At 58.5% G+C, this 23451-nt stretch overlaps 3 protein-coding genes across 4 annotated transcripts in view; 1 reads left to right on the top strand and 2 right to left on the bottom strand.

Annotated features, from left to right (window-relative positions):
- The window catches only part of CATSPERD (catsper channel auxiliary subunit delta), a 37380-nt gene extending 35933 nt beyond the window's left edge, over positions 1-1447 (bottom strand). The window contains exon 1 of the mRNA XM_039878459.1: positions 962-1447. Coding sequence (XP_039734393.1) covers positions 962-1179 — 218 coding nt within the window. The 5' untranslated portion in view covers positions 1180-1447. The remainder of the gene's footprint in view (positions 1-961) is intronic.
- Positions 1448-1648: 201 nt separating this feature from the next.
- On the top strand, positions 1649-21240 carry LONP1 (lon peptidase 1, mitochondrial). Of its 2 annotated transcripts, XM_039878457.1 has the most exons (19): positions 1657-2091; positions 5129-5217; positions 5870-5989; positions 6879-6980; positions 7709-7940; positions 9440-9501; positions 10019-10148; positions 10636-10719; positions 11371-11591; positions 12789-12927; positions 13652-13830; positions 16128-16215; positions 16592-16714; positions 16797-16913; positions 18372-18512; positions 18867-19032; positions 19568-19785; positions 19866-20030; positions 20932-21240. In XM_039878457.1, exons 1-19 carry the CDS (start codon positions 1657-1659, stop codon positions 21106-21108), a joined length of 2988 nt encoding a protein of 995 aa, XP_039734391.1. In that variant the 3' UTR covers positions 21109-21240. The 2 variants fall into 2 exon arrangements, with proteins under 2 accessions (XP_039734392.1, XP_039734391.1); XM_039878458.1 differs by lacking the exon at positions 6879-6980 and having other exon boundaries at positions 1649-2091; positions 20932-21108.
- RPL36 (ribosomal protein L36) lies at positions 21194-23011 on the bottom strand. Its single transcript, XM_039878466.1, has 4 exons — positions 22856-23011; positions 22594-22688; positions 21523-21657; positions 21194-21451 (listed from the first exon to the last, which is right to left on the bottom strand). Exons 2-4 carry the CDS (start codon positions 22684-22686, stop codon positions 21362-21364), a joined length of 318 nt encoding a protein of 105 aa, XP_039734400.1. The 5' UTR covers positions 22687-22688; positions 22856-23011; the 3' UTR covers positions 21194-21361.
- Positions 23012-23451: the final 440 nt, after the last annotated feature.

The following is a 23451-nucleotide window of genomic DNA, read 5'->3' as shown; positions in this document are numbered from 1 at the left end:
TTCTGGGTTAGGAGTTAATAAGATAAACACTCTACACCCTTATAGGCTAATATTCTAGTGACAGCAACAGAAAAAAAATTGTCAAAAGAACAGAAGTTTGTGATTGATAGGAAAACGCCGCTATGGGGAGGGAGGATGTGGAAAGGTATTAGATTCGGGGGCCTTAAACAAGGAAATACGCTACTGAATTTGGAATCTGATCTATGAGAAACAAGCCAAGGAGAAACATGGAAGCAAAGCATGACCAAGCGGGAGCCGCATGCAAGTCTCCCCCGTCCCCAAAGCTGGACAAAGTTTGGCGTGTTCAAGGGACGGTGTGGCTGCAGCAGTGATCCAGGGGTGGGCAGGGGCCAGATCCGTCCTTGTCAAATCCCCAGGGTACCCTTGGCAATGACTAGGGACAGTTTTGATTGACGGCCGAGCTTGGGGAAGGAGGTAGTACTGGCACCTAGTGGGTGGAGTGGGTGGAGGCCAGGGATGCTGCTCAACAGTCCGCAGTGCCCAGGACGGCCCCGCACCAGAGAATGCTTGGCCACAAATTTTAGCACCGCTTCTGCTGAGAAACTCTGGGCCAGACCACGCCAGGAAACGCAGGATGCGCAAGGAACTGGGTTTTATTCTGGTGCAGCATAGAACCAGGGGAGGGGAACGACGAGACCAGATTCGTTTATCAGTAATTACTCCGGCTGCCGGGGTCGGGGGTGGACAGGAGGGCACAAGTTAAGGTAGTGGCTTTAAGGTTTCGGAGTCCGGCCAAAGCTGAATTGGCAATGGGAGGCCTTTGTGAAGGAGGTAGGGCGGGAGAAGGCAAGGTATCAAGTTGGATTCCCCGAAGAGTAAACTGGGACGCCTCGAAGAGGTTGGGAAGCGAAGCGTTTACTCCTGGATTCCGCCCGGGCCTCTGCTCAGATGAGCTCCCACCTCCCCTGCCAGCACCCCAAGCCCGGGAGGGCCGCCCCACCGGCACAGCGGCTGAGCTCTGGCCAGCGGACAGAGCCGAAGGGTCGCCGCCGCCACCACCAGCATCAACACCAGCATCTCGTTCGAGAATCGGCCGCCACCACTGCACCTCAACCGCCGGTGATCCAGCTTCACAGTCGGGCATGCGCACACTGGCGCGTCCCTGTCTTCCAGCCAATCTGTCCCGCGGACGCCCGAGTCCGCCTGGAGTCCCAGCATGCGCTCGCCGCCTGCCGAGCCCGCCCGGGGCTCGGGCCTGCGCAGACGGCCGCCTGTGGACCGTCTAGCTTGAGCATGTGCGTCTCCCGGGAGCCCGGATCCGCCAACCAGGCCACCAGAGCCTGAGCACACACGTGCCGCCCGCAGGCCGGTGCGTGCACGGAGCTGTCCACACAATCCCAACGCTGCCGCTCCACGCGACGGCGGCTCTCTCCGCGCGCCGCGGCGCGTGCTCACCGCCCTCCACGTGACCCCGAGGGCCCTCGCGGACGCTGCGAGGGCGCTCCAACCCCGCCCCTCGACCCGCAGGTCCCGCCCCCGGCTCGTAGGCCCCGCCCCCACAAGCCTTACCCCCGCGGCTTTCGGTTCTGGGCCACGCCCCCCGCGGGTGCCGCAGCACGCGCCGTTTGTCACGTGCGCCTCCGCCGGGCGAGCGGAAATGACGCAAGCGCTGTGCGCCGCCAGGATGGCCGAGCCATGGCTACGGGCACAGGCTACGTGCGGCTGTGGGGCGCTGCGCGATGCTGGGCGTTGCGGCGGCCGGTGTTGGCTGTCGCCGGGGGGCGGGTCCCAACGGCGGCCGGAGCGTGGCTGTCCAGAGGCCGGCGGACCTGCGACGCATGTCCTCCGTGGGCGCTGTGGGGCCGTGGCCCCGCGGCTGCGGGCCAGTGGCGTGGACTTTGGGAAGCGAACAACCGCAGCGGCGGCGGCGGCTCATTCTCGGGCGGCGAGGATGCTTCCGAGGGCGGCGCGGAGGATGGTGCCGCGGGCGCGGGGGGCAGCTCGGGCGGCGGGGAAAGCCCGGTCATAACGGCACTGACGCCCATGACCATCCCCGACGTCTTCCCGCACTTGCCGCTCATCGCCGTCACCCGCAACCCGGTGTTCCCGCGCTTTATCAAGATTATCGAGGTAATGAGAGCCCCTCCTTGGCCTCCATGTCCCCACCTCTGCAAGAAGCAGGTTGGACCGAGAGGTCACTTAGCACCCTCATTCATCGAAAGGTTTTCAGACACGAAGTTTCTTCAAGGCAGGAGTTCGAATCCTCATCACTAGCTTGGTGAACTTGAGCTAAATTCCTCCCACTTCCGTAAGGGGAGTTGAATCCAAAGAGTTTAGGACTGTCCACTTAGCGTTCTAATCTAGAGAAATCCGGCTCTACAAAGGACCAGCACGGTATTGCTGCACAGTTACTTTTCTGCGGATCTTGGTAAATGTTTCATAACCCTCTCTCCCCCAGGACTGTTCCCCTTCTGGTTATGAGCCTCTTTGGGGTCGGGATTTATTCCTTAAATATTTCTTGACCGCTTACCATGTGCCAGGTTCAGTTCTAGGTGTTAGGGCTACAGCAGTGAACAAGACACAAAAGCTCCTGTCTTTGGAGCTAACATTTTAGCGGGATGCGAGAGGCAATAAACAAGATGAGTAAGTACTACAGGGAATAATAGAGCAAGGGGTGGATGGTGCTGGAGACTGAGGAGGAAGGTGGGAGAGGAACTTTCTTAGGGGTGCGGCTGTGGTTCTTTTCATCACGCAGAGTGCTCTTAACCTGCCACGCAGCAGGCACCAAGGATATAGCAGCAAACAAGTCAAACACAGTCCCTTTGCCTGAGAACTTGCGATTCTAGTGGAAGAGGCAGGAAACAAGATCCTTTCAGACTAAGAGCCCTGGTGAGGGTGGGGGGGACTAGGATGATGTAACAGAGAAAGCAGGAGTGCAAGGAGCTTGAGTTTTTAGAGTAGGAAGCACCCAAATGCTTCTCTTCTTCCCTACCCCCTCTTTATTAAAAAATGATTTGGAAACGAGTCCATGGAGGAGAAAGGTTATCTGTTAACTAAGCAAGGTCATACCATGAGTCAGCCTCTGCATTCACCCTCCAGTGTCTCCTCCTCAGACTCCAGTTTCTGTGAAATAAATCTCAGGGATCCCTTGAAATAGAGGACAATACAGAGAGGCAACAACCAGCCAGTGGGGAGGGACAGGAAGGACCCCTCCGCCTCCTCTTGCGCACTGCTGGTTGTGTCCGGGCCCCCCTTCCAAGGGCCTTCCGTGATGTTGAACAGTAGTCACTCGCAGCTCCCAGAGCCAAGCCCTGTGACTGGCTCCGCCACCTCTAGCTTTGTAACCTTGGGCAAGCTGTTCCACTGGACCTCCATTTTCTCATCTGTGAAATGGACTTGCTAATTGTACCTCACTTCTTAGAGCTGCTGTGGGAGGTACGTAAGGTCACGTGTGTAAAGGATTAGAATGGTGCCCGGTGCTTAGTATCTCTCAGTAGTAAGCAGCTGCTGTTTTCTCTGGGGACACTTCCGATATTTCCGAAGCTTGCCCTGGAGACCGTTTTTCTGTCCTTGACCCCACCTTCCACAATCCTCTCTACCCTCCCAGACCTTTGGGGCTGGGACTCCAAGTATGATGCCCACAGCCCTGCAAAATGACAGATGCTCTTTGTCCCCAGTGCTCAAGCAGAGATCCAATTCTTCTAAGAGATAATGTGTGCCCACCTCGAGCTAGCCAGGAGGGTTCAGCGAGTCACTTTGGTTGGCATGAGGCTGGCATGTCATATCTTGTATTTCTATTGCTGTTACCTTGTAAATAACAACAACAAAAAAAGGGACCCTGGCAAAGGGAGGTGATAGGTGCTGAGGTGCAGCAGTCAGCTGTTAGCAGAGGAGAAATGGGAACATTTCTGTGGGACGTGATAAATGTTTCTGAACTTGTTAGCAAAGCTACCTTTCCTCTCAGTTTTGTAGTTGACTCTGTAAGCGGCTAACTTACCCCATAGCTTTTCTCCTTATCCGTGCAGACCAGTGGCTCTTAATTTTCATTGGGTCATGTACCCTCCTGACAGGTGTCATGGACTTTTTCTCTGGGAAAAATGCATCTATAATGTCAGGAATTCCCAGATCATAAGAGCCCCCATTAGAGGGTGAGTTAAAACACTGGTTCTCAAAGCCGGTGCCTGGACCAGCAGCAGCAGCAGCACCTGGGAGCTTGTTTAGACCTTATCCATAGGACACTGCAGGGCTGGAGCCCAGCCATCTATTTTAACACGTCCTCTAATGCTGATGCATGCTAAAGTTTGTGAGCCGTTACGTTTAATCAGAATCTGACCTGGGAATTACCTCAAGCTTGAAAGAAATCAGTTGAGACCTAAAGACATCTATGTACTACCCCCATCAGTTGTTTCCTAGGAGACATCAACCCTCTACCTGCCATTGAAATGGCATCAAGAGAATGTGCTGCGGTCCTGGGGGTTTTGATGATCGATAAATAGGGTAGAGATGTGATTGGTGGGCTGCATTTGTGGGTTTTTTTTTAAATTATTATGCCTACAGTACCTGGTCTTCCTAAGTGGTCTCTCATCCAAGTACTAACCAGGACTGACCCTGCTTAGCTTCCGAGATCAGACATCGAGCTCGTTCAGGGGGCCAAGGCCATAGACCATGGACCATGGCTCCACTGGGGCACGAACCCAGGACCTTCTGCATGTAAAGCAGATGTACTAACCGCTACGTTGTGGAACCACATCTGGTGGGCTGCATTTGAATTACGCACATGTTTAGTGTCGTCTTTCTGACACTGATGAAATCAGAATGGTTTAGATTTTTCAAGCCAAGACATTTTGTCACTGAAACAGCTCTCAGATGTTAAATTAACTTCTTGGTGCTGGCCATTTGCTTACTTTGAATTTTTTCTTTAGGAAGTGGTGTGGTGGGGGTGGGGGGGGTGAACCACTGAAGTATGCAGCTGGCCAACACTGTCCCTCTCCAGTCTCCATACACTTATCTTTTGTTTGGGGCTCAGGTGTTCCTGGACCATGTTGGTTAGTGTTCTGCATCAGATTCGCATGTCCCCAGAGAATAATAAAAAAAACGCTAGAACTATTGTCAAAATGTCAGCCAGAAAACTTACTCTGCATTTCACTTGAGGTCATTGTCATGCTAGGTTAAAAATAAGAAGTTGGTTGAGCTGCTAAGAAGGAAAGTCCGTCTCGCCCAACCATATGCCGGCGTCTTTCTAAAGAGAGATGACACGTAAGTGTAATTTTCCCTTCACTCCCTTGCCAAAGTTGCCCTGAAGCGTAGCTCACCACCAGTCCTGCTCCAGAGAACAGCCTGAACCTCTGACCCTTGACCCGGAAGAAACCAAGCAAAGCTTGCAGGCTGTTAGGCCAAGAGCCGACATCCCTTGCATTCTGGGCCGACAATTTGGCTCGTGGTGCCAGGCTTCCTGCGCTGTCAAGGCGTGGGGCAGACGTTAACCTGGGGCGCCCTTGGTGTTTAGACACACTCACCTGCAAGGCCGCTTCAGTGCAGAGCCAGGTGGGCAGGTGTCAGCTCCAGGTCTGCCCACCTTGACTCCAGGTAGAAATTAGTTCTATTGCTGAGTTAGGTGTGTTCTGAGCAGGCTCTGTGATGGGACTGTGGAATGGATTAAAACTCCATGCAGGCCGCTCACGGCCAGCTCAGCCAGAAGCCACTCAGCTGTGTGCCATTGCCGCTAGCGGCCCTTAGCTGGCAGGTGCTTTACTGGGCTCCGGAGGCCCTGTGAGAGCAAAGAGGTCACTCAGTTTTTAGTCAAGGCCAGAAGAGCTGTTTCTTGCCTCTCCCTTCATTCCTCTTAGCGTGAGACACCCCGTGGGAGTCGGCACCTATGCCGATGTTCCTTTGCCTCCCTCTCTCTCAGCAATGAGTCCGACGTGGTCGAGAGCCTGGACGAGGTCTACCACACGGGGACATTTGTGCAGATCCACGAGATGCAGGACCTCGGGGACAAGCTGCGCATGATTGTCATGGGACACAGAAGGTGCGGGAACCCGAGCATATGGGACAGGGTAGGAAGAGCAGCCCTGCATGCTCCCAGGGCCCACCACCCACTCACTCTTCTTGGTCTGCCCTGCGGCCTGGACACTGCAGGGACCAGGCCAGAGCTGGAGGCCAGGGCTGAGATGTGTCACTGCCGGAACCCCCCTTCCCGGAGTTCCCTTGTTAAAGCGGCGGTGTATGTGGTCAGTGAAAAGCTGTTTCTTTAATGCACGTTATTCCAAAAAACACCACAAAACAGTAACAAGCTGCCTCATGTCCCGTATGTCGGCATTGCCCTTCTCAGTCAGGCATCCTTTTCCTCCAGGTGCCTGTGTCTGCATCCTCCGGCAGGTCACACTGTAGCGCCACACTTAGCGATTTGCAGTTTTTCAGTCAGACACATTTCCTTGTCAGTTTGTGTAAGTTTTATCTCTGATAAAAGTCTGTCAAAGGGCCGCATACGACATTTGGAAGCTCAGTTTCAGCCGTAGTATGCCACGATTAATAAAGACAAATCTGCGAGACCAGCTTAGGGTTGACACTCTCGATGGAGAAATTCACCAGCTTCTCAGATGTGTTCGGCGGGGCACTGGTCCTCCAGGACGCTTGGCGAGAGCCCTGTGACCACCCTCACAAAGTGTCAGCCGCAAGCCTTTAGCGTGCAGTAAAGGTGGAGTAAATGTTCTGAAAAGCTCCTGTGGAGACTCAGTGGCATTTATTGAATCTAGAGTCTTCCATCCCGTTTTCTCACAGAGCCTTTTTCTTGTGGCAGCCAGCAGCACCCCCAGAACACAGAGGAAATGGGCCATGATTGTGTGAACAGTCCTGGTGCGGTCCTCCGGCCCCGGCCCCCACACCCCTTCATCTACTCCCCTTCGAGTCTGTTTTAGGCAAGAGGCTGCTCCTTTGTGTCCTGGAAGAGTGTGGCCAGAGGGGACAGGGTGTGAATTAATTGAACATTGGTGGCTCCTGACTGCCCTGCTAATTATGAGGCACCTTATGGGTGGAGTCCTGCTGACCCAGGCTACTCGGGATTTCCCGAGGCCCGACTTCCTTTTCTCTGTGCACCTTGCCGGTGACAGCCAGGCACCAAGCACACATGCAGGTAGCTGTCGTGCCTGCCCTCTGAAGATGGCACCATTGTTAGCTACCCTTGTGACAGGAGAGCTGGGAGGTGGAACATCATTTAACACCAGGGGCCGAGTGTCCACCCAACACTTGGGTGTGAGCAGGGGAACAGGGCAGGGGCCACCTTCGGGAGCAGCCCCGAGTGGGGAAGACACCAGCGGGGCATGGGTGTTTTGGGGGAAAGCGAAGATGGATAGATTGGTGGGGGTGTGCGTGGTTGGGACCAGGCCTCTGAGGAAGTGCCCGTGAATCAGATGTGGTTGCTGTGAAGGAGCGGCTGCGTGCTGAGCCCTGGGCTGGGGGCGGGGTGGGCAGCATTTCGGCACCGGGCTCTGTCGAACTGGCAGCTCTTGCTGGGCCCCAGAGCTGGTCACCCCCTGGCTTCTCTATTAGTTCATGCGGGACAGAGGGGCATTGGCGTGGGAAGTGGAGGGGAGGGGTCAGCTGCAGGCCAGGGCGGAGGGGCTGGTCTGGGGGTTCTGAGAAAGTGGCTCGTCTGCAGTTCCAGGGCCCAGCGGGACCCTTAGCTGTCAGGGGCGGGGGACAGTCGCATGGGCTTCACCTGGGCCCCGCGCCCCACTCCCTGCTCCAGGATCCACATCAGCAGGCAGCTGGAGGTGGAGCCAGAGGAGGCTGAGGCCGAGAATAAGCAGAAGCCCCGCCGGAAGCCGAAGCGGAGCAAGAAGGAGGCTGAGGAGGACCTGGGCGCCAGGCGCCAGATGGAGATGGTGGTGGAGCCCAACTCGGGCGCCCCCGGTGAGGTGCTCATGGTGGAGGTTGAGAACGTGGTCCACGAGGACTTCCAGGTCACGGAAGAAGTGAAAGTAAGCACGTGGCCCCGCGGGCCCCCTGAGCGAGCTTGTGCACGATGAGGGTCTATCCTGGCGAGGCTCGCGGGTCCCTTTGGAGGGTGCAGCCCACTTTCCTTCCTCAAACCCTCGGGAGGAACCAGGATGAGACATCCATGGCCCTTCACTGCTCTCAAAGGAGGTAGGGTGTGGACCCAAGCCCAGCCCCAGCCTGCGACCTCTGGGCAGGAACCTCCAGCCTTACCCCCAAGCCTGGGATGTGAGGGAGGGGAGGCGGGGCTCCATAGCCGGGAGCTGTGCTGGAAGAAATGGCCTTCCAGACTTTGGCTGCCGGCCTTCCTCATGGCGGACCCGCTGTCCTTCCATATATTGTAGCACAGATTCTAGGCAGGGTAACCTGTCTTCAGAGGGTGGGGACATAGCTGACAGCTTTGGTCTGATCCTGTGGTACTACGCTGAGGACCCTGGGGCCGCATCTGAGTTCGGTGGCAAGGGGTGCTGTGATTAATTAGTGACGTCTGCCTTGGGCACCAGAAGGTGCTTGGCTGCATATGCCACTGGCCTAGGCCCGCAGTCACATCCATGGGGCCACACAGGGCCCCCGAGAGCAGCGCTGTCTGGGAGAACTTGGCGTGGTAGCAGGCGCTCTGTAATTCTGCCCCATCAGACTCTTGTAGCTCATAAGCCTTTGACCTATGGCCTTTGTGACTGAGGAACAGAATGTCTAATTTTACTAATTTTAACTCATTTAAATATAAATAGCTATGGGTGGCTAGTGGCGGCCTGACAGGAGGGCACAGCTTTACGGGGAAGACAAACACGTAGATGGTGTGATGGATAGAATCGGGGGACCTCAGGGAGACAGCATGCTCATCCTCGGTCATGCGAGTGCCTGGTTCCGGTTACTTCTACAAAGGGCAGTCCAGGGACAGACCCGATAACAAGAAACGGGTGGTTACAGTGGAAAGCCCTGGCTGTCGTGGCCTCTCGTCGCACGTGCCCGTTGCCCCCCCCCCTCACGTGGGGAGCCGTGGTTTTCTGGAAGCAAACAAGGTGCCGGTTTTCATGCCATAACCTGCCCGGTGCTCCCGCGTGGAGCGTGACCAGACCCACTGGCAGGGAGCCGGGGTGAGAAGGGAGACGGTGCCATGGCATCCACAGCAGAGGGGACAGACTGAGAGCCCTGGTGACTCACAGGCAGGTCCCAGACAAAGATGTCACAGCCTGGTGTTATGGCCGAGGTTGAGAAGGGGTCTCTGTTGAGGGTAGTGGTGAAAGGTATAAGGAACCTTCTCACCGTTTTTCTCCTCAAGAGGGCTCGCTCTGAGATCCGCGTAGTGTCAGGAGACACGGTCCGTTTTAGCTTTTGCCCCACGTGGTCCGTGTCCCTGTGACTGGTGAACTTGGGCTCTGCTCCTGGGCCTCTGAGGCTGTCTTTAGCCAGGGCCAGGTGGGAGGGGTTTCGCAGGGCCACATGGGTTCCGGTGACCCACGGCGGCCTTCCCACTTGCCAGGCCTTGACTGCCGAGATTGTGAAGACCATCCGGGACATCATCGCCTTGAACCCGCTCTACAGGTTGGTCTCCTGTGCCCTCCCCAGCCAAGCATGTGACTGCTCCCCAAGGCCAGGCTGGGCTCCCTCTGTGGCCACTGGGCTGGCAGCAATTTCCCAAGGGCGTTCTGGTCAGAAACCTTGTGAGCAGGGCCTCGAGGCCCGTGCAGGCGGATCCTCTTCCCTCCTAGCAGGGAGGCCCTGGGCAGGAGGTTGGCAAGAGGAGGCTTACCTGGCCAGGTTCTTTGCTTCCTTCCTACTGACTGAGGGCCTGGATTTGGCTGGAAGCCTTCGTCATCAGCTGGGGGGAGGGGTCTCGTGAGGGGTCTCAGAGTGGCTGCCGGAGGGGATGAGGCACGAGGACGTTAGTCTCATGGCTCTGAGATGGGCGGCCCCACCGGCGGCGAAGCTGCTGAGGCCCAGAGATAGAGCTGGCTCTCAGCACTGCAGGGGACAAGGAGACCCATGTCCTTGAGGAGTGACGTTTCAGCTGCTACCGTGGTTTCTGCGTCACGTGGCAATGTCCCTCTGTCCCTTCCAGAGAGTCTGTGCTGCAGATGATGCAGGCGGGCCAGAGGGTGGTGGACAACCCCATCTACCTGAGTGACATGGGCGCTGCGCTGACCGGAGCCGAGTCCCACGAGCTTCAGGACGTCCTGGAGGAGACCAGTGTGAGTGTGGCCTGTCTACGTGCGCCGGTCCCACTTCGCTGGCTGGGCCGCCCCCGGCCTGGCCGGTGTTCTCAGCTGCGTTTTAGAGATGATTCACATCAGCGCACGTCCTTCCGTGCACATTGAGCACCCTCGTTCCTCTTTTTATCCCTCGTTCTTTTAACGGCTGCACAGTACTCCATCGGGTGGTGCCCATCATTTAGTGGAAGCGTGTTCGGGGTGCTGCCAGTCTTTCGCTCTTGTGAACATGAATGACGCCTGTACAGAAATCCTGGTCCACACAGCTTGTACACCTGGGGGAGTTTATCTGTGGGAGGTGTTTCCAGAACTGGGTTTGTTGGGACAGGGTGCCAGCCTCTGGGGTAAGGCGGGGCCTGGCCACCTGCCTGTTTTCGCTTCCCCCAGCAGCAGCCCACAGAGTGCCCGTTCCCCCCATGGATGGTCACCGACTTCCGACCATCCCCTCACGCCTGCTCTTTCTTGGCAGATTCCCAAGAGGCTGTATAAGGCCCTCTCCCTCCTCAAGAAGGAGTTCGAACTGAGCAAGCTGCAGCAGCGCCTGGGGCGCGAGGTGAGCGCCTCTGCTCTCAGGGCTGTGAGCCTCGCTGGGTTAAAACTCACGGGCGGCCCCAGTGGCTGAGCCTAGAGAGGGAGGCAGGCATCCACCGTCCTCCGGTAAGGGAGAAGGATTTCTCTCCTTCAGAGTTTTGGGGGAAAATGCCTAACATTGGGAACCAGCCTGGGAAAGGCTGTAAAGCTGTCTCTAAGACTCAGCCGTTCGAGATGTACCTTCCCAGGCCTGGGCAAACCAACACCACCTGGATGATCAGCTGTTTAAAAGTCATGTTTTTCAGACGTGACTCCATTTTTCAGTGTTTGTACGTTGGGAAAAAGTTTCACGTCACAGTGTTAATTGGAAAAGCTTGTAACGATTGCTTATCATAGATACTGCAGACAGGGCTGCTGCTCGTCCGGGTCTTGTCTGTCAAGAGAGGGGACATGCTGGCGTCAGGCCGAGCTTCCCTCGTCTCAGTCGCTATTGAAAAGTGAACTGTTAACTTGTTGCATGGCTTCCACAAGGCCTACACTGGGGGAGACTTCGCTTTACGATATGAGGAGTTGGGGCCGCGCACACCCGGTTTCTGAGTTGGGGGAGCGGCAGCCCCATGATCCCATGGGGGCGTGTGCACTTGGGTCTGACGGCAGCCTCTCGACCCTGCAGGTGGAGGAGAAGATCAAGCAGACGCACCGCAAGTACCTCCTGCAGGAGCAGCTGAAGATCATCAAGAAAGAGCTGGGCCTGGAGAAGGAGGACAAGGACGCCATTGAGGAGAAGTTCCGCGAGCGGCTGAAGGAGCTTGTGGTCCCCAAGCACGTCATGGACGTTGTGGACGAGGAGCTGAGCAAGCTGAGCCTGCTGGACAACCACTCCTCCGAGTTCAAGTGAGCGCCTGGGGTGGCCACGCTGGTCTCTGTCACATCCAGTCCTTGGAAAAGCTCGCGACCTGGCAGGGTCCGGGACGCCGGCCCTGGATGCTAGGAGGGCACAGGTGCTTGACACCTGAAACTGCATTTGCCGTGCATCCGTCCTCATGGTGCCCTGTGTGGGACCCTCCTCTGCTGCCCCCGTTTCACAGATAGAGAATTCAGTCCTCAGAGTCTGTGAGTTGAGTCTGTGGCCACGGCCTTCAAGCTGGTAGCTGGGGACAGGCATTTGAACCAAGGAACGTCTGGCTGTGAGCCAGTGCTTCCAGCCAGGAGCCCCCGGGGCCATCTCCCCAAGGCTGCCCTCCTCCCCGAGTTCTGTCCCTGGCTTCCCTCTGAGAGTCAGCTGGGAAGTAAGTGTGTCTTGCTAGACACTTGGCCCTGCCCGGCCGTCGTCATCCCATGCACGCTGGTTGTGAGGATGACTGCCGGGGTTTGGGCCAAGGGGCTCAGAGCCTATGGGGTTCTGGCTTTGCCCGAATGTCAGACCCCATGGACTGGGCATTGCTCCTGGGCAGCTTGTGGGCTGGCCAGGTCCTGGGACAGCCTCTCGGGACGCATGCACCAGGCCCCGGGTTCCTGCTGGGTGGGACCCCTCCATGGCTCAGGGTGTCCATGGGGGCCTAGGCTCTTTCAACAAGGGCCCCGGGAGATACTGGTGACCTCCATTCCAGAGATGTCCCAACTTCTCTTCCTTGGGCAGCAAATAAGCTTTTCACACTGCTGTTGCCAATGTCCGTAGTTCATTTCACAGTCTCCTCCCGGGGCCCTCATGAGGGGCGTCTCCTAGGCTGGGGGCAGCTGCCAACCAGGTGCTCAGCTCCCACCCCGGGGTCCCTCTCGGTCCTCCACTTGCCCTGAGTCAGGGTGTCTCTTCCTATTCTAACCCCTGTCCCCTGACCCCGTGGCGTTGGGCCCTGAGCAGTCCCCTTGCTCTCCGTGTCCCTAGCGTTTGTGTCAGCAGCTGGGCCAGTTCTCGCCACATGCTCTGTGCCCAGACAGCTCTTAAAGAGGTCACAGGCCTTGAGCCAGGGTGCGCTTGCTCGGCACGGCTCAGGCTTTGGCGCAGCAGGTGCCAGCCTGGTAGATGTGCAGTGGCAGGGGCTGGGTGGCCGGCTGAGCCCTGTTCACCAGCTCTGGTCTGTCCTGTGGCAGTGTCACCCGCAATTACCTGGACTGGCTGACGTCCATCCCTTGGGGCAAGTACAGCAATGAGAACCTGGACCTGGCCCGGGCGCAGGCAGTCCTGGAGGAGGACCACTACGGGATGGAGGATGTCAAGAAGCGCATCCTGGTGAGGCCGCCTGCATCCCTCCCGTGGGCCATGGGATCCTGGGCACGAGCTGGCCCAGCCCTCCCCTGGGCGCCATAGCTCCGTGTCCGGGCACTTGGTCAGTGTGCCCAGGGCTGGAGCTGAGAGGCAGGGTATGTCGCGGTCCGGATTTGCTTGTGGGTGGTGGGCGTCTCGGCTTGGGTCCCAGGATCAGCCCCATGCTGTGGTGGAGACCAGGAGGAGCCCTCTGGTGAATTTGGGGGTCTTGGGGTACAGGAAGGGCTTGGCTGGGGCAAGGCTGATGGAGGGCCCCAGCCAGGGAGACTAGTGTTGGAGCGGCTCAGCAGGGCCAGCTCACCCGCTGCAGGCGGCACGCGGCTTTACGAGGGGTTAAAAGTGGAGCTTGCGGAGCAGGAAAGCAAGGGCCTGATGGCAGCTTGGCCATGAGCGGCCCAGGGCATGGGGGGACCAGGCCTGTAGGTGGGGGCCTGCTGGTGGGCCTCTGCCGTGGTCATCGAGCCACTGTGTTCTCCTGGCACCTACTTGTCTCATTGGTGCCACAGGCTGTCCTGTGGCAAATGACACCTTCAGTCAGCTCGGTCCCTCTGGGACAGGCCTTGTCCCTTCTTGTAGCACCCAGAAACCTGGAAGGTGCGAGAAGGTTGCCAGGCTCATGGCAGGCACAGCCCTTGCTCTGCACAGGTGGCAAGTGACTGAGTCTTACGGGAGCCGCCTCTGCCCGCAGGAGTTCATCGCTGTCAGCCAGCTCCGAGGCTCAACCCAGGGCAAGATCCTATGCTTCTACGGCCCCCCGGGCGTGGGCAAAACCAGCATCGCCCGCTCCATCGCCCGCGCCCTGAACCGCGAGTACTTCCGCTTCAGCGTGGGCGGCATGGCCGATGTGGCCGAGATCAAGGGGCACAGGTAGGCCAGCCTCTCCCCAGTCTCCTGTTAGGCTCCATCCCTCCTGAGTTCCTTCTGCCCTTGAGTGGTTTTAGTGGTGAGTAGCGAACTCCACTCACACTGAAATAAGTAACTGGAAATACAGGCATCCATCCGACTCCAGGCCTGGCCGAATCCGGGCGCTCAAACAGCATGTCAAAGTTTCAGCCTCTTCAGGGGAGCCTGTACGTGGACGGAATCCAGTAGTTGCAGCTCATGTGCCCTTGTCACCTCCTCCGGCAGTTCTGGGACTGGCACTCACTGTCACTGTCCCTGCCTGGGTGGTCTGACCGGGGACCGGGTTAGCGAGGGGCAGAACGGTCTTGCGGGTGAGGATGGGACAGCCCACAGCAGTGCGGCCTCGGTCCTTTCCTTCCTCACCACGCCCAGGTGGGGGCTGGTATCTTCTGTGTCCCGAGTCTTAGAGCCACCTGGCCCATGCCTGGTGCCCTTCCATGGGTGGTCAGGATGTCGTGATCCAGTGCTTCCTGCCACACCGGCCTCTGCCGAGGGTGGTTCTTTGAAATGCTTTGGTGAGATGCGGGTGTAGCAGATACCCAAGTGTCTGTTCCCAGTTTGCCAGCGTCCGAAGGAGGGGAGAAGGTGGAATGATAAGGTGGCCCTGTCTTAAGCGGGCCTCGGCGTTTCTGCCTCTTGACTGACCTGCAGCGGGGTTTCCTGGCTGCATGACCCTCCACCTGCCCCCAAAGCCCTGGCACACTACAGCGTTCAAGGAAAGTTTGAGTCCTTGTTAAAAGTTAACATTTCTGGCATCTTTGAAAACGTGGACGGTTCTGCTGTGTGGCAGGCAGGGCGAGAGCACCCCGGTTGGGTGCAGCGCCCAGTACTCCTCACTGTCTCGAGCCCCCGAGGAGGTGGCCAGACTGGAAGAGAGAGGCCCAGATTTTGGTGTGAGCTCCAGGACGGGCCAGGAAGGGACAGGGCCTGCCTAGCACTGGGCAGAGGTTCACAGGGAGGCCTGCTCCGAGTATGGTGGGGTGTGGGGAGCTGCTTGGGGCAGCTGGGGAGGTTCTTGGCTGAGGACTGGCCTCTGAGCTGGGGCAGCATGAGGATGAAGGTTGGGGAGGGGCATCATGGAAGGCAGAGGCGGCTCCAATGTCCCCTGTGCCCCATTTGGGGATTCTCCAGGGGCTGTGGGCAAGGACTACTCCCCGGGGTGAGGAAAGGCCTTGGCTTAGTTTCTGACAAGTGTGGATGATCTGTGACATGGAGGTGGGGGGTCATCAGGGCTGGGGGCCTAGAAAGACAGGGACAGGCAGGCACCCTGTGCTGATGTCAGTTGTGCCATACCAGCCAAGCCTGCCTCTGCCCACGGCCGTCCTTGGTCCCCCCGCCCAGGGATAAAACCCCCAGTTCTCCCCGCCACCCCCCGCCCTCTCCCGGCCCTCGCTTTGTTCCAGCCACACAGGCCTCCTCACTGTTCCTCCAGGAAGCCAGGCATGGGCCCGCCCCAGGACCTTTGCACAGGCTGCTCCCCCTACCCAGAAAATCTCTTTCTCCAAGTATCCATGCAGCTTGCCCCCTTACTTCCTTTCCTTAGAGTCTCTCCCTAAGGTACTTCTCATCTTCACGTTAGACTACTGCTGCTGCCAAGTAGCATTTTAGATTGCTCATCCCTGCTTTTTTTGTTCATAGCACATATGTCATCTTTTAAATCTCATTATTTCCTCCTCTACCTGGTCTGTGGTCTCTGCCCTGCTGGGCCGTAGCTCGCAAGCACAGAAATCAAGTCTGGTTTGCTTCCTGCGAATGCCAGGCATTTGTAGCCCAGCTGGGGCAGAGCAAGTGGCTCGTCAGGACACACTCCTGAAAGTGCCTGGTGGGCCCAGCAGCGGTCCCTCCAGACCCTGGCATGTGGGATGTTTTTGCTGCCAGTGCCTGGCTGTTTCTGGCGCCTCTCGTTTTGTTGGGTTTCATGGTCTAGATGTGAGGTCCAGATGCGGGGAGGGGTGGGGCGGTGGTGTGACAAGTCTGGGTGAGACCTGGCTGTGAATCGGTGTCCCCTGCCCTGAATCTGAGCTGGGGGAAGGTATTGGGATGACCGAGTGCTCTGCAGACTGGCACGGATGGCAGCTGCTAACAGTTATCCGGTCTCCACTGTGCCACATTGTACATGTCCCCGCTGCCTCTTCCGGGCAGCTCGGGAAGGCACGTGGCACGCACTGCGGTCCTAGAGCTCCCAGGCAGCTGGGCCTGTGGTGTGCTGTGGCTGCCTCTGGCAGCTGAGACTCCAACTGCCCCACTGTGCCTTCCCCCAGGCGGACATACGTGGGCGCCATGCCTGGGAAGATCATCCAGTGCCTGAAGAAGACCAAGACGGAGAATCCCCTGATCCTGATAGATGAGGTGTGTGTGGGGCCGGGCGCGGTCATGGCTGGGCTTCCCCAAGGTCAGACACGGTCCCCTGGGCCCTCCCAGCCCAGAGCTCTTGGCAGCCTTGACCAGGCAGAGTCTGTTCCAGATGAAGCCCACGGCCCCTGCAGTTTCCATGGTCCTTGAGTCCCCCTGGGTGGCCTCGCTGCAACCAGGCCATCTCATGACACAGGCCTCCTCCTGTCCTGGAGGACCTCATGTCCACCCACAGCCACGCTGTAGGGCCAGCCCTCTTGCTCTTGCTCAGGGCTTCCCCGGGTCCAGGCCCGCCTGACACCCTCGCCTAAGTGGTGAGCAGGCACAGGGAGCAGGACAGGGTGCCAGCACCACCCACCTTTTGCTCTTCCAGGTGGACAAGATTGGCCGGGGTTTCCAGGGGGACCCCTCGTCGGCACTGCTTGAGCTGCTGGACCCCGAGCAGAACGCCAACTTCCTGGACCACTACCTGGACGTGCCCGTGGACTTGTCCAAGGTATGCGTTCTGCCCGGGGGCTGGCCTGGCGGGGGAAGACGGGACGGCCATTCCTCCAGGACCTCACCACTGCCTTCCCCAGGTGCTGTTCATCTGCACAGCCAACGTCACCGAGACCATCCCGGAGCCACTCAGGGACCGCATGGAGATGATCAACGTGTCGGGCTATGTGGCCCAGGAGAAGCTCGCCATTGCAGAGGTGAGGCCAGGGACTCCAGCCCTGGGGAGGGGGCCCCCCTCTGTGGCTTAGGCTCAAGGAACATCTGAGCACCCATTAAGTGTCGGGCACTTAACCAGAGCTGGGGTCCAGCCCACAGTGACCCTGCTGTCAGAGTTCTCGTTCTGGGAGGAGAAACGAGCACAGGATCCACCGTGTGGTGTATGTGAGGTGTCACCAAGAGAAACAGACGGGACCCGTTGTAAACTGCGTGGTGTCAAACCTCTGACACCCAGTGTGCGGCGTCTCTCTACACCAGCCAGTTCTCCAGCAGGGTGTCCTACTGTTCAATTAGGCTGTAACACTACCCGAGATTAGTGGCAGACCTCACAGGTTCGGGGCTCATCCCATAGGACTCCCCAACACTAGATACCACTCAGAAGTCCCATGCCTCTCTCACCCTGACCAACTGGTTGTGAATCGGGGTTCCCACCACCCCCTTAGGTTTGACAGTTCACTAGAATGGTCTACAGAACTCGGGAAAATGGCGTACTTCCTGTCACTGGTTTATCATGAAGTATACAATTTGGGAACAACCCAGAGACGCACAGGGTGGGATATAGGGAAGGGGTGCTGCAGGGGGGCGTCTGTTTCCAGCCCGGTATTTCCTTTCCGGAAAGGGGGTGAGTGCGTTCCTCCCCCTTGAGCCCTTTGCAGGTCGAGATGGGCGCCGGGTCCCAGCCCTTGGGCCCTGAGGGCAGGAGGGAGAGAAGCTCGTGACCAGGACCCGCCTCGTCCTCTGTCCACGGCCAGAGACCCAACTGGGTGGTGGAGGGGCTAACCCAGCGGTCAGCAGGGGGCTTCCTCAGACCCCTAAAGGGATGACGGGAGGGGCACGAGGGCTCCTGGAGGCCCCTGGGCCACCCCCAGGGTCAGTCAGCTCTTCCCCCCACCCCACTCAGTGCTCAGGACCCCCTGTGCAGTGACTGCCGTAAGGCAGAGGTCGTGCGGGCTGTGGGCGACCGTGAGGCCTTTGACTACTCCCTATCTGCTCAGAGCAGAAGCCACATACCCTGATACTCAGGCCTTCAGTGTGTGTGGGGGTGAGACCTGAGATCAGGAGACCTTCCTGGAGGAGGTGGCATCAATGATCACATCTGGAGGAAGGGCAGGACTCCGGGCAGTGGTAGCAGGCTGGGCATCTGCAGGTCGTGGGCTCACTGTTGAGGGTCCTGACAGCCCTAGGTTCTGCCTGGACTCTGCCACTCACCCTCCTGGCCTTGCTGGTTCCTTACCCTTCGAGTGACTTAGGCGTGGTCTCCTGGAGCAGCCTGCCCTGACACCCTGTTACATCAGATGACCCCAACCGCCCTGGGGCCACCGCAGAACCCTACCAGCAGGGATCTTTGGCTGGATGGTGGGCAGGGCCACGTTGCGTTGGAGGCCAAGGCCCGGGGTGCCCCAGGGGATCCTGATGGTGTGTTCTTACCTACCCACCAGCGATACCTGGTGCCTCAGGCCCGCGCCCTGTGTGGCCTGGATGAGAGCAAGGCCAGGCTGTCATCCGATGTGCTGACCGTCCTCATCAAGCAGTACTGCCGAGAGAGTGGCGTGCGCAACCTGCAGAAGCAGGTGGAGAAGGTGAGCCTGCGGCAGCCACGCGGCCAGCGGGGGCCGGGCGGGGGCAGGTGCTGAACGATGCTGCACAGCGAGGTCCCTGGGACTCAGACGCATTGAGCCAGGGGCTGGGAAGACAGTGTTTGGTGGGGACAGTGTCAGTTTGGGAAGATGAGAACGTTCTGGAGATGGATGGGGGGGACGGCTACACCTCAGTGTGAATGTGCTGAATGCGCTGAACCATACACACTTAGTTACGATGGCACGCTGTGTACGTGCCGTGCGATTTACGTGATCTAAGCGAAGCGAAAAGAACAGGCGGCGGTGGCGAGTGGGAATCTGTGGCCAGGCTGCCCCCCCACACCGTGCCTGCCGCAGGTCCTACGGAAGTCCGCCTACAAGATTGTCAGCGGCGAGGCTGAGTCGGTGGAGGTGACACCCGAGAACCTGCAGGACTTCGTGGGGAAGCCGGTGTTCACTGTGGAGCGCATGTACGACGTCACGCCGCCCGGCGTGGTCATGGGACTGGCCTGGACGGCCCTGGGTGAGTCCACTCGCCCCTCCGGCCATGCCCTGGGGGGCGTCAGTCACTATCACTGCCACCCTGGCTGACTGGTGACAGTGAGGCCTTATCTGGGTGATGCTTTCACAGGTTTGCCTATGGGAGGAGTCCTCACAGCATGAGACCCTAGGGCACCACCCAACAGAGGGGGGGTCTCCCGTGTCTCAGTGACCTTTTATAGCCCGGGGGCTGTCCTGTCAGCGGCTGGCAGGGGTTGGGTGCAGTTTTGTGGGGTGTGTTGAGGAAGCAGGCTCTGGATGGCAGGTGCTTATTTGGGCTGTAAAGCCATCGTGCTAAAATCGTCTGGCGCTGGCAGGCTGTGTGGAGGTACAGGACACACGGCCAGTGCACCGTGGCTGTCGGGGTGGCATGGGCGCTATGACACGTGAAAGATGAGAAGGCACTGGGCTGGGCAGAGCTGGGGAAGGAAATGTTGCAGACAGGGACACGACCCACAGGCGGCCCAGCAGAGTGGCTGTCCCAGGGCTCATGGTCTCTGCACACTGGCCTCCTCCAGGAGGCTCCACACTGTTCGTCGAGACATCTCCAAGACGGCCACAAGAGAAGGACATCCAGGGGGATAAGGACGGGAGCCTGGAGGTGACGGGCCAGCTGGGGGACGTGATGAAGGAGAGCGCCCGCATTGCCTACACCTTCGCCAGGGCCTTCCTGATGCAGCACGACCCCAGCAACCAGTACCTGGTGGCCTCACACCTTCACCTGCACGTGCCCGAGGTGAGGCCCGCCTGGGCCCTGGCAGCTCCGGGACCGCCCACGTCTGGCCTGCCTGCCACCCACCTGCCTCTCCCTTCCAGGGCGCCACTCCCAAAGACGGCCCAAGCGCCGGCTGCACCATCGTCACAGCCCTGCTCTCGCTGGCCATGGACCGGCCCGTGCGGCACAACCTGGCCATGACGGGCGAGGTCTCCCTGACCGGCAAGATCCTGCCGGTGGGCGGCATCAAGGAGAAGACCATCGCGGTGAGTCCTGAGCCCCGTCCTGCCGCAGCATGGGACAGACGAGTCATCCTTCACACAAAGGGTGATGGCCGGTTTCAGAGCGGGCATGGACTTGGCCTGGAGTCTGTGTTGAGCCAGCTGCCCCCTCCATCATGGCTTTCACCCTTTTCAAGACTTTGGAGAATGTTCCAGATCTTGCCATAGAAAGAGCCCGCATTTGAGCTCAAAGGTCCCCCATCGCCCGTCTGCCTGGTACCAAGAAGCATGGGTGCAGGGGAGGCTGGCCTCACAGGGTGCTGTGCCTGCAGGTCCAGCTCCCGGCAGCCCCTCCCTGCCTCCAAAGCAGTCAGCCTGCAGGGGGCTCAGTCTGATGAGTCCTGTGACAGGGACAGTCTCAGGGTGTGTGCAGAGTTCAGCAGGTCACCACCTGCCATGTCCCTGGAGCAGCACAGCGTGACAAGTGGGAACCACTGTCCACCAAAGCGGGAGTCAGGCTGAAGGCAGGCAGTGCAGAGGCGTGTGGGAAGCTGGGCTGCCGTGAGGACAGGGGTGTCACCTTGAGAGCAGAGGGGCAGGGCCTGACTCCATGCCCTCTGGCTGCTGCATGATTGGGCAGGATGTGTGGTCAGTAAAACTGGAAAACTAAATTGTTAGCTATGTATTTTAAACGTAACGTTTTTCTTCAGCTCCCATTGCGTGTTTGGGTGTGAAACCTCTAAGGGTGAAGTAGTAGGTGCTGTGATTATCCAGATGGGGTGGGGGCTGAGGGAGGACACCAGTGCTGCGTTCCTGGGTCTCCGTGCCATCTGTGACACAGGGTTTGTAGCAGCCTCACTCAGGGCCAGTGTGTGCAGGGTCTCAGTGAGCAGGGCCCCCAGCAAGCCCTCTCCCTCCTGGACTGACCTGTGGTCCTGCCCCCCAGGCCAAGCGTGCCGGAGTGACGTGCATCATCCTGCCTGCCGAGAACAAGAAGGACTTCTACGACCTGGCTGCCTTCATCACCGAGGGCCTGGAGGTCCACTTCGTGGAGCACTACCGCGAGATCTTTGACATCGCCTTTCCTGAGGAGCAGGCGCAGGCCCTGGCTGTGGAGCGGTGATGCTGGCCCACAGGCCCGGCCCCGGGCAGCTGAGCCGCCACAAGGCTTAGCATCGAAGAACCTCAATCATGGCTTAATCATGGAGTTTGGCGCATATGAACTGTTTATTATGATTAAATACCATTTCCAGTACTGTCTGTTGCTTCCTTCTGCGTTCTCCCCCAGAGCCCCGTGAAGGGCCAGATGGGACTTCCCCCCAGTGCCAGCACAGGAACCCAGTTCTGAAAAGGCTTTATTGCCGGGGGCAGGAGGGTCAGTCCTTCTTGGCTGCCGCCTTCCTCATGGCTGCAAGGACGTTGCTCAGCTCCTCCCGCTTCCTCTTGGCACGGATGTGTGTCCCCACCTGCCAGGCAAGGAGGGCCGTCAGCCTGGGCCCCAGTCCCACCCCTGCCCCACCGGCAACAGACCACTTACCCTTTTCTTGATGAACTTCAGGGCCCGCTTGTCCTTGGAGACCTTGAGCAGCTCCATGGCCCGCCGCTCGTAGGGGGCAAAGCCACATACCTCCCGGATCATGTCCCGCACGAACTTCGTGTGCTTGGTGAGGCGCTGGGGATGGGGTGAGGGGGGGGGCCGTCAGGACGAGGCGCTCCCAGGTCAGACCCTTTCAGGTCGCGTCTGGGCCTCCAGCTGCAGCACCTGACTGCAGTGAATGAAGCGCAATTCCCCCTGACCCCAGTGTCCCCAACATGGCACATCACGCCTGGCCATGCATAGGCTGTTCCCTGGGCCCAGACACAGGCAGCCACCATACAGTCGGGTCAACTTAATGAAGTGTGGACGAAAAAAGGCTGTGACGAACCAAATTCCTAACTGGAGGGTCATGGTACGTGGGCACACCCCAGGCTGTGCTGAGGGCTTAAACCCGCCCTGTCCACTGTCCTTGTGCGCCTCGTTAACACCTCTGAAATGCCAGAAATAACGCCACCCTCGAGTACAGAATCTTTACCTTGTAATCCAATCCCCACCTTGCTTTATTCCTTAAATTCCCTCCATTTCAAAGGCATAAAAATAACTACAAAACTGTTCATCTCCAGAAACATTTGAGATCCGGGTAATTGTCTGGCTCAAGCAAACTCTTGTAAAAACTCCCTACAGGTTTGGGCGTTTCTTACCTAGACAGGAGCCCATAAACCCAGGCCAGCCTGAAATCCCTCCATCTGACAATCAGCTTTCCCCTCCACGTTCCTGATGTACTAGGCAAACTGCTTTGCTCACACGTCAAACTCGCTTCACCTGCCCCAGTTTCAAACATCCCACCGGCGGGGGTGTCCAGGTGCGTGGACCACAGAGGGACGTTCCACGCACTGCTGCGGCCGGCCCAACGACTCCTTCTGCTCGGCACCAGAAGGGCTCCCCACTACTCTCGGGACTCGACACCCCGACTGAGCTCCACCCCGCTCTGTAGCTTGGAGGCCGTGCCCTGGCCGGAAGGCACATCCCACCTCCCTCCAAGAAGCCTCGGAGCGCGCGCCCCTGCCTTACCCCGCGGCGGCGGCTATGCCTCGGCTTGCTCACGTTCTTGGTCACCTTGTGGCCCTTGTTGAGGCCCACGGCCATTGGGTAGCGCAGAGCCATGGCTGCAAACGAGTGGGAGTGGGATTTGAGTTTTGGCTCGGCCACTGCCGCCCGGAACCCCGTACCCCGGCCCCCTCGGGGTCACTTGCTGCCTCCAGCCAGCCCCCTGAGCCCCACTGAGACCCCGGGGATCCGGATGGCGACGGATCCGACCCACGGTCCAACTAACCTACTGCTCCTCAATAACTGCCGCGGCGGAAGGACCGACCCTGCGCGGAACTCTGGGATATCTACTTCACGCGGGACGCGCGGGCCAGAAAGGCAGAAAGGCCGCGCGCGCCCCCTGGCGGCTGGAGGCTTCCCTACGGTCTCTCAGCAAGAGCGTTTACTCCCGCGGGCCCTAGGGAGGGGTCGGACTCCGGGGGCGTGGCTGTGGCTGCGGTGCCGCCCTCCGCCCGTAGGTGGAAAGTTAGAATCTAACTTCTGTTGATTGCCGGCTTATCTCAGACCTCAGCTGCTAGCTGGCTGACCCTGCACCAGGGACTTCATCTCCCAGTACCCGAAATTCCCCATTTACAGAGTGAGGACGATAATAGGACACATTCCAAACCGTTTAGAGAAATTATAATGGTACCTGACACAAAATAAAACTTTCATAAACAGAGGTATTGGCTTCATTCTGCATAGGCCAAGTACTGGGCTAAGGGCTGAGGAAGGCGAAGTGGTATAGTGCCACCTGGTGGCATTTGATCTGATTTGATGTAACTTTAGGTGGTGCAGAGATGGGAGTTAAGATGGAAACAACAAAAAATTTTTTCCTGGTTA

The sequence above is a fragment of the Pteropus medius genome, unplaced genomic scaffold (genome assembly GCF_902729225.1).
Source record: "Pteropus medius unplaced genomic scaffold, Ma_sr-lr_union100, whole genome shotgun sequence".
Lineage (NCBI taxonomy): Eukaryota > Metazoa > Chordata > Mammalia > Chiroptera > Pteropodidae > Pteropus > Pteropus medius.
The sequence above is the reverse complement of the archived record's forward strand: the minus strand, read 5'-3'. Positions and strand labels throughout refer to the sequence as shown.

What these genes read in the sequence shown, in the direction of transcription:
- LONP1 (XM_039878457.1), top strand. Translation starts at nt 1,657, where the DNA reads ATGGCTACGGGCACAGGCTACGTGCGGCTGTGGGGCGCTGCGCGATGC. An exon ending in ACGTCCTGGAGGAGACCAGT is followed by an intron (nt 10,149 to 10,635) that starts GTGAGTGTGGCC and finishes CTTTCTTGGCAG; the next exon opens with ATTCCCAAGAGGCTGTATAA. An exon ending in ATGTCAAGAAGCGCATCCTG is followed by an intron (nt 12,928 to 13,651) that starts GTGAGGCCGCCT and finishes CTCTGCCCGCAG; the next exon opens with GAGTTCATCGCTGTCAGCCA.
- RPL36 (XM_039878466.1), bottom strand. Translation starts at nt 22,686, where the DNA reads ATGGCTCTGCGCTACCCAATGGCCGTGGGCCTCAACAAGGGCCACAAG. An exon ending in GGCATAGCCGCCGCCGCGGG is followed by an intron (nt 21,658 to 22,593) that starts GTAAGGCAGGGG and finishes CCCCATCCCCAG; the next exon opens with CGCCTCACCAAGCACACGAA. An exon ending in TGAAGTTCATCAAGAAAAGG is followed by an intron (nt 21,452 to 21,522) that starts GTAAGTGGTCTG and finishes CTTGCCTGGCAG; the next exon opens with GTGGGGACACACATCCGTGC.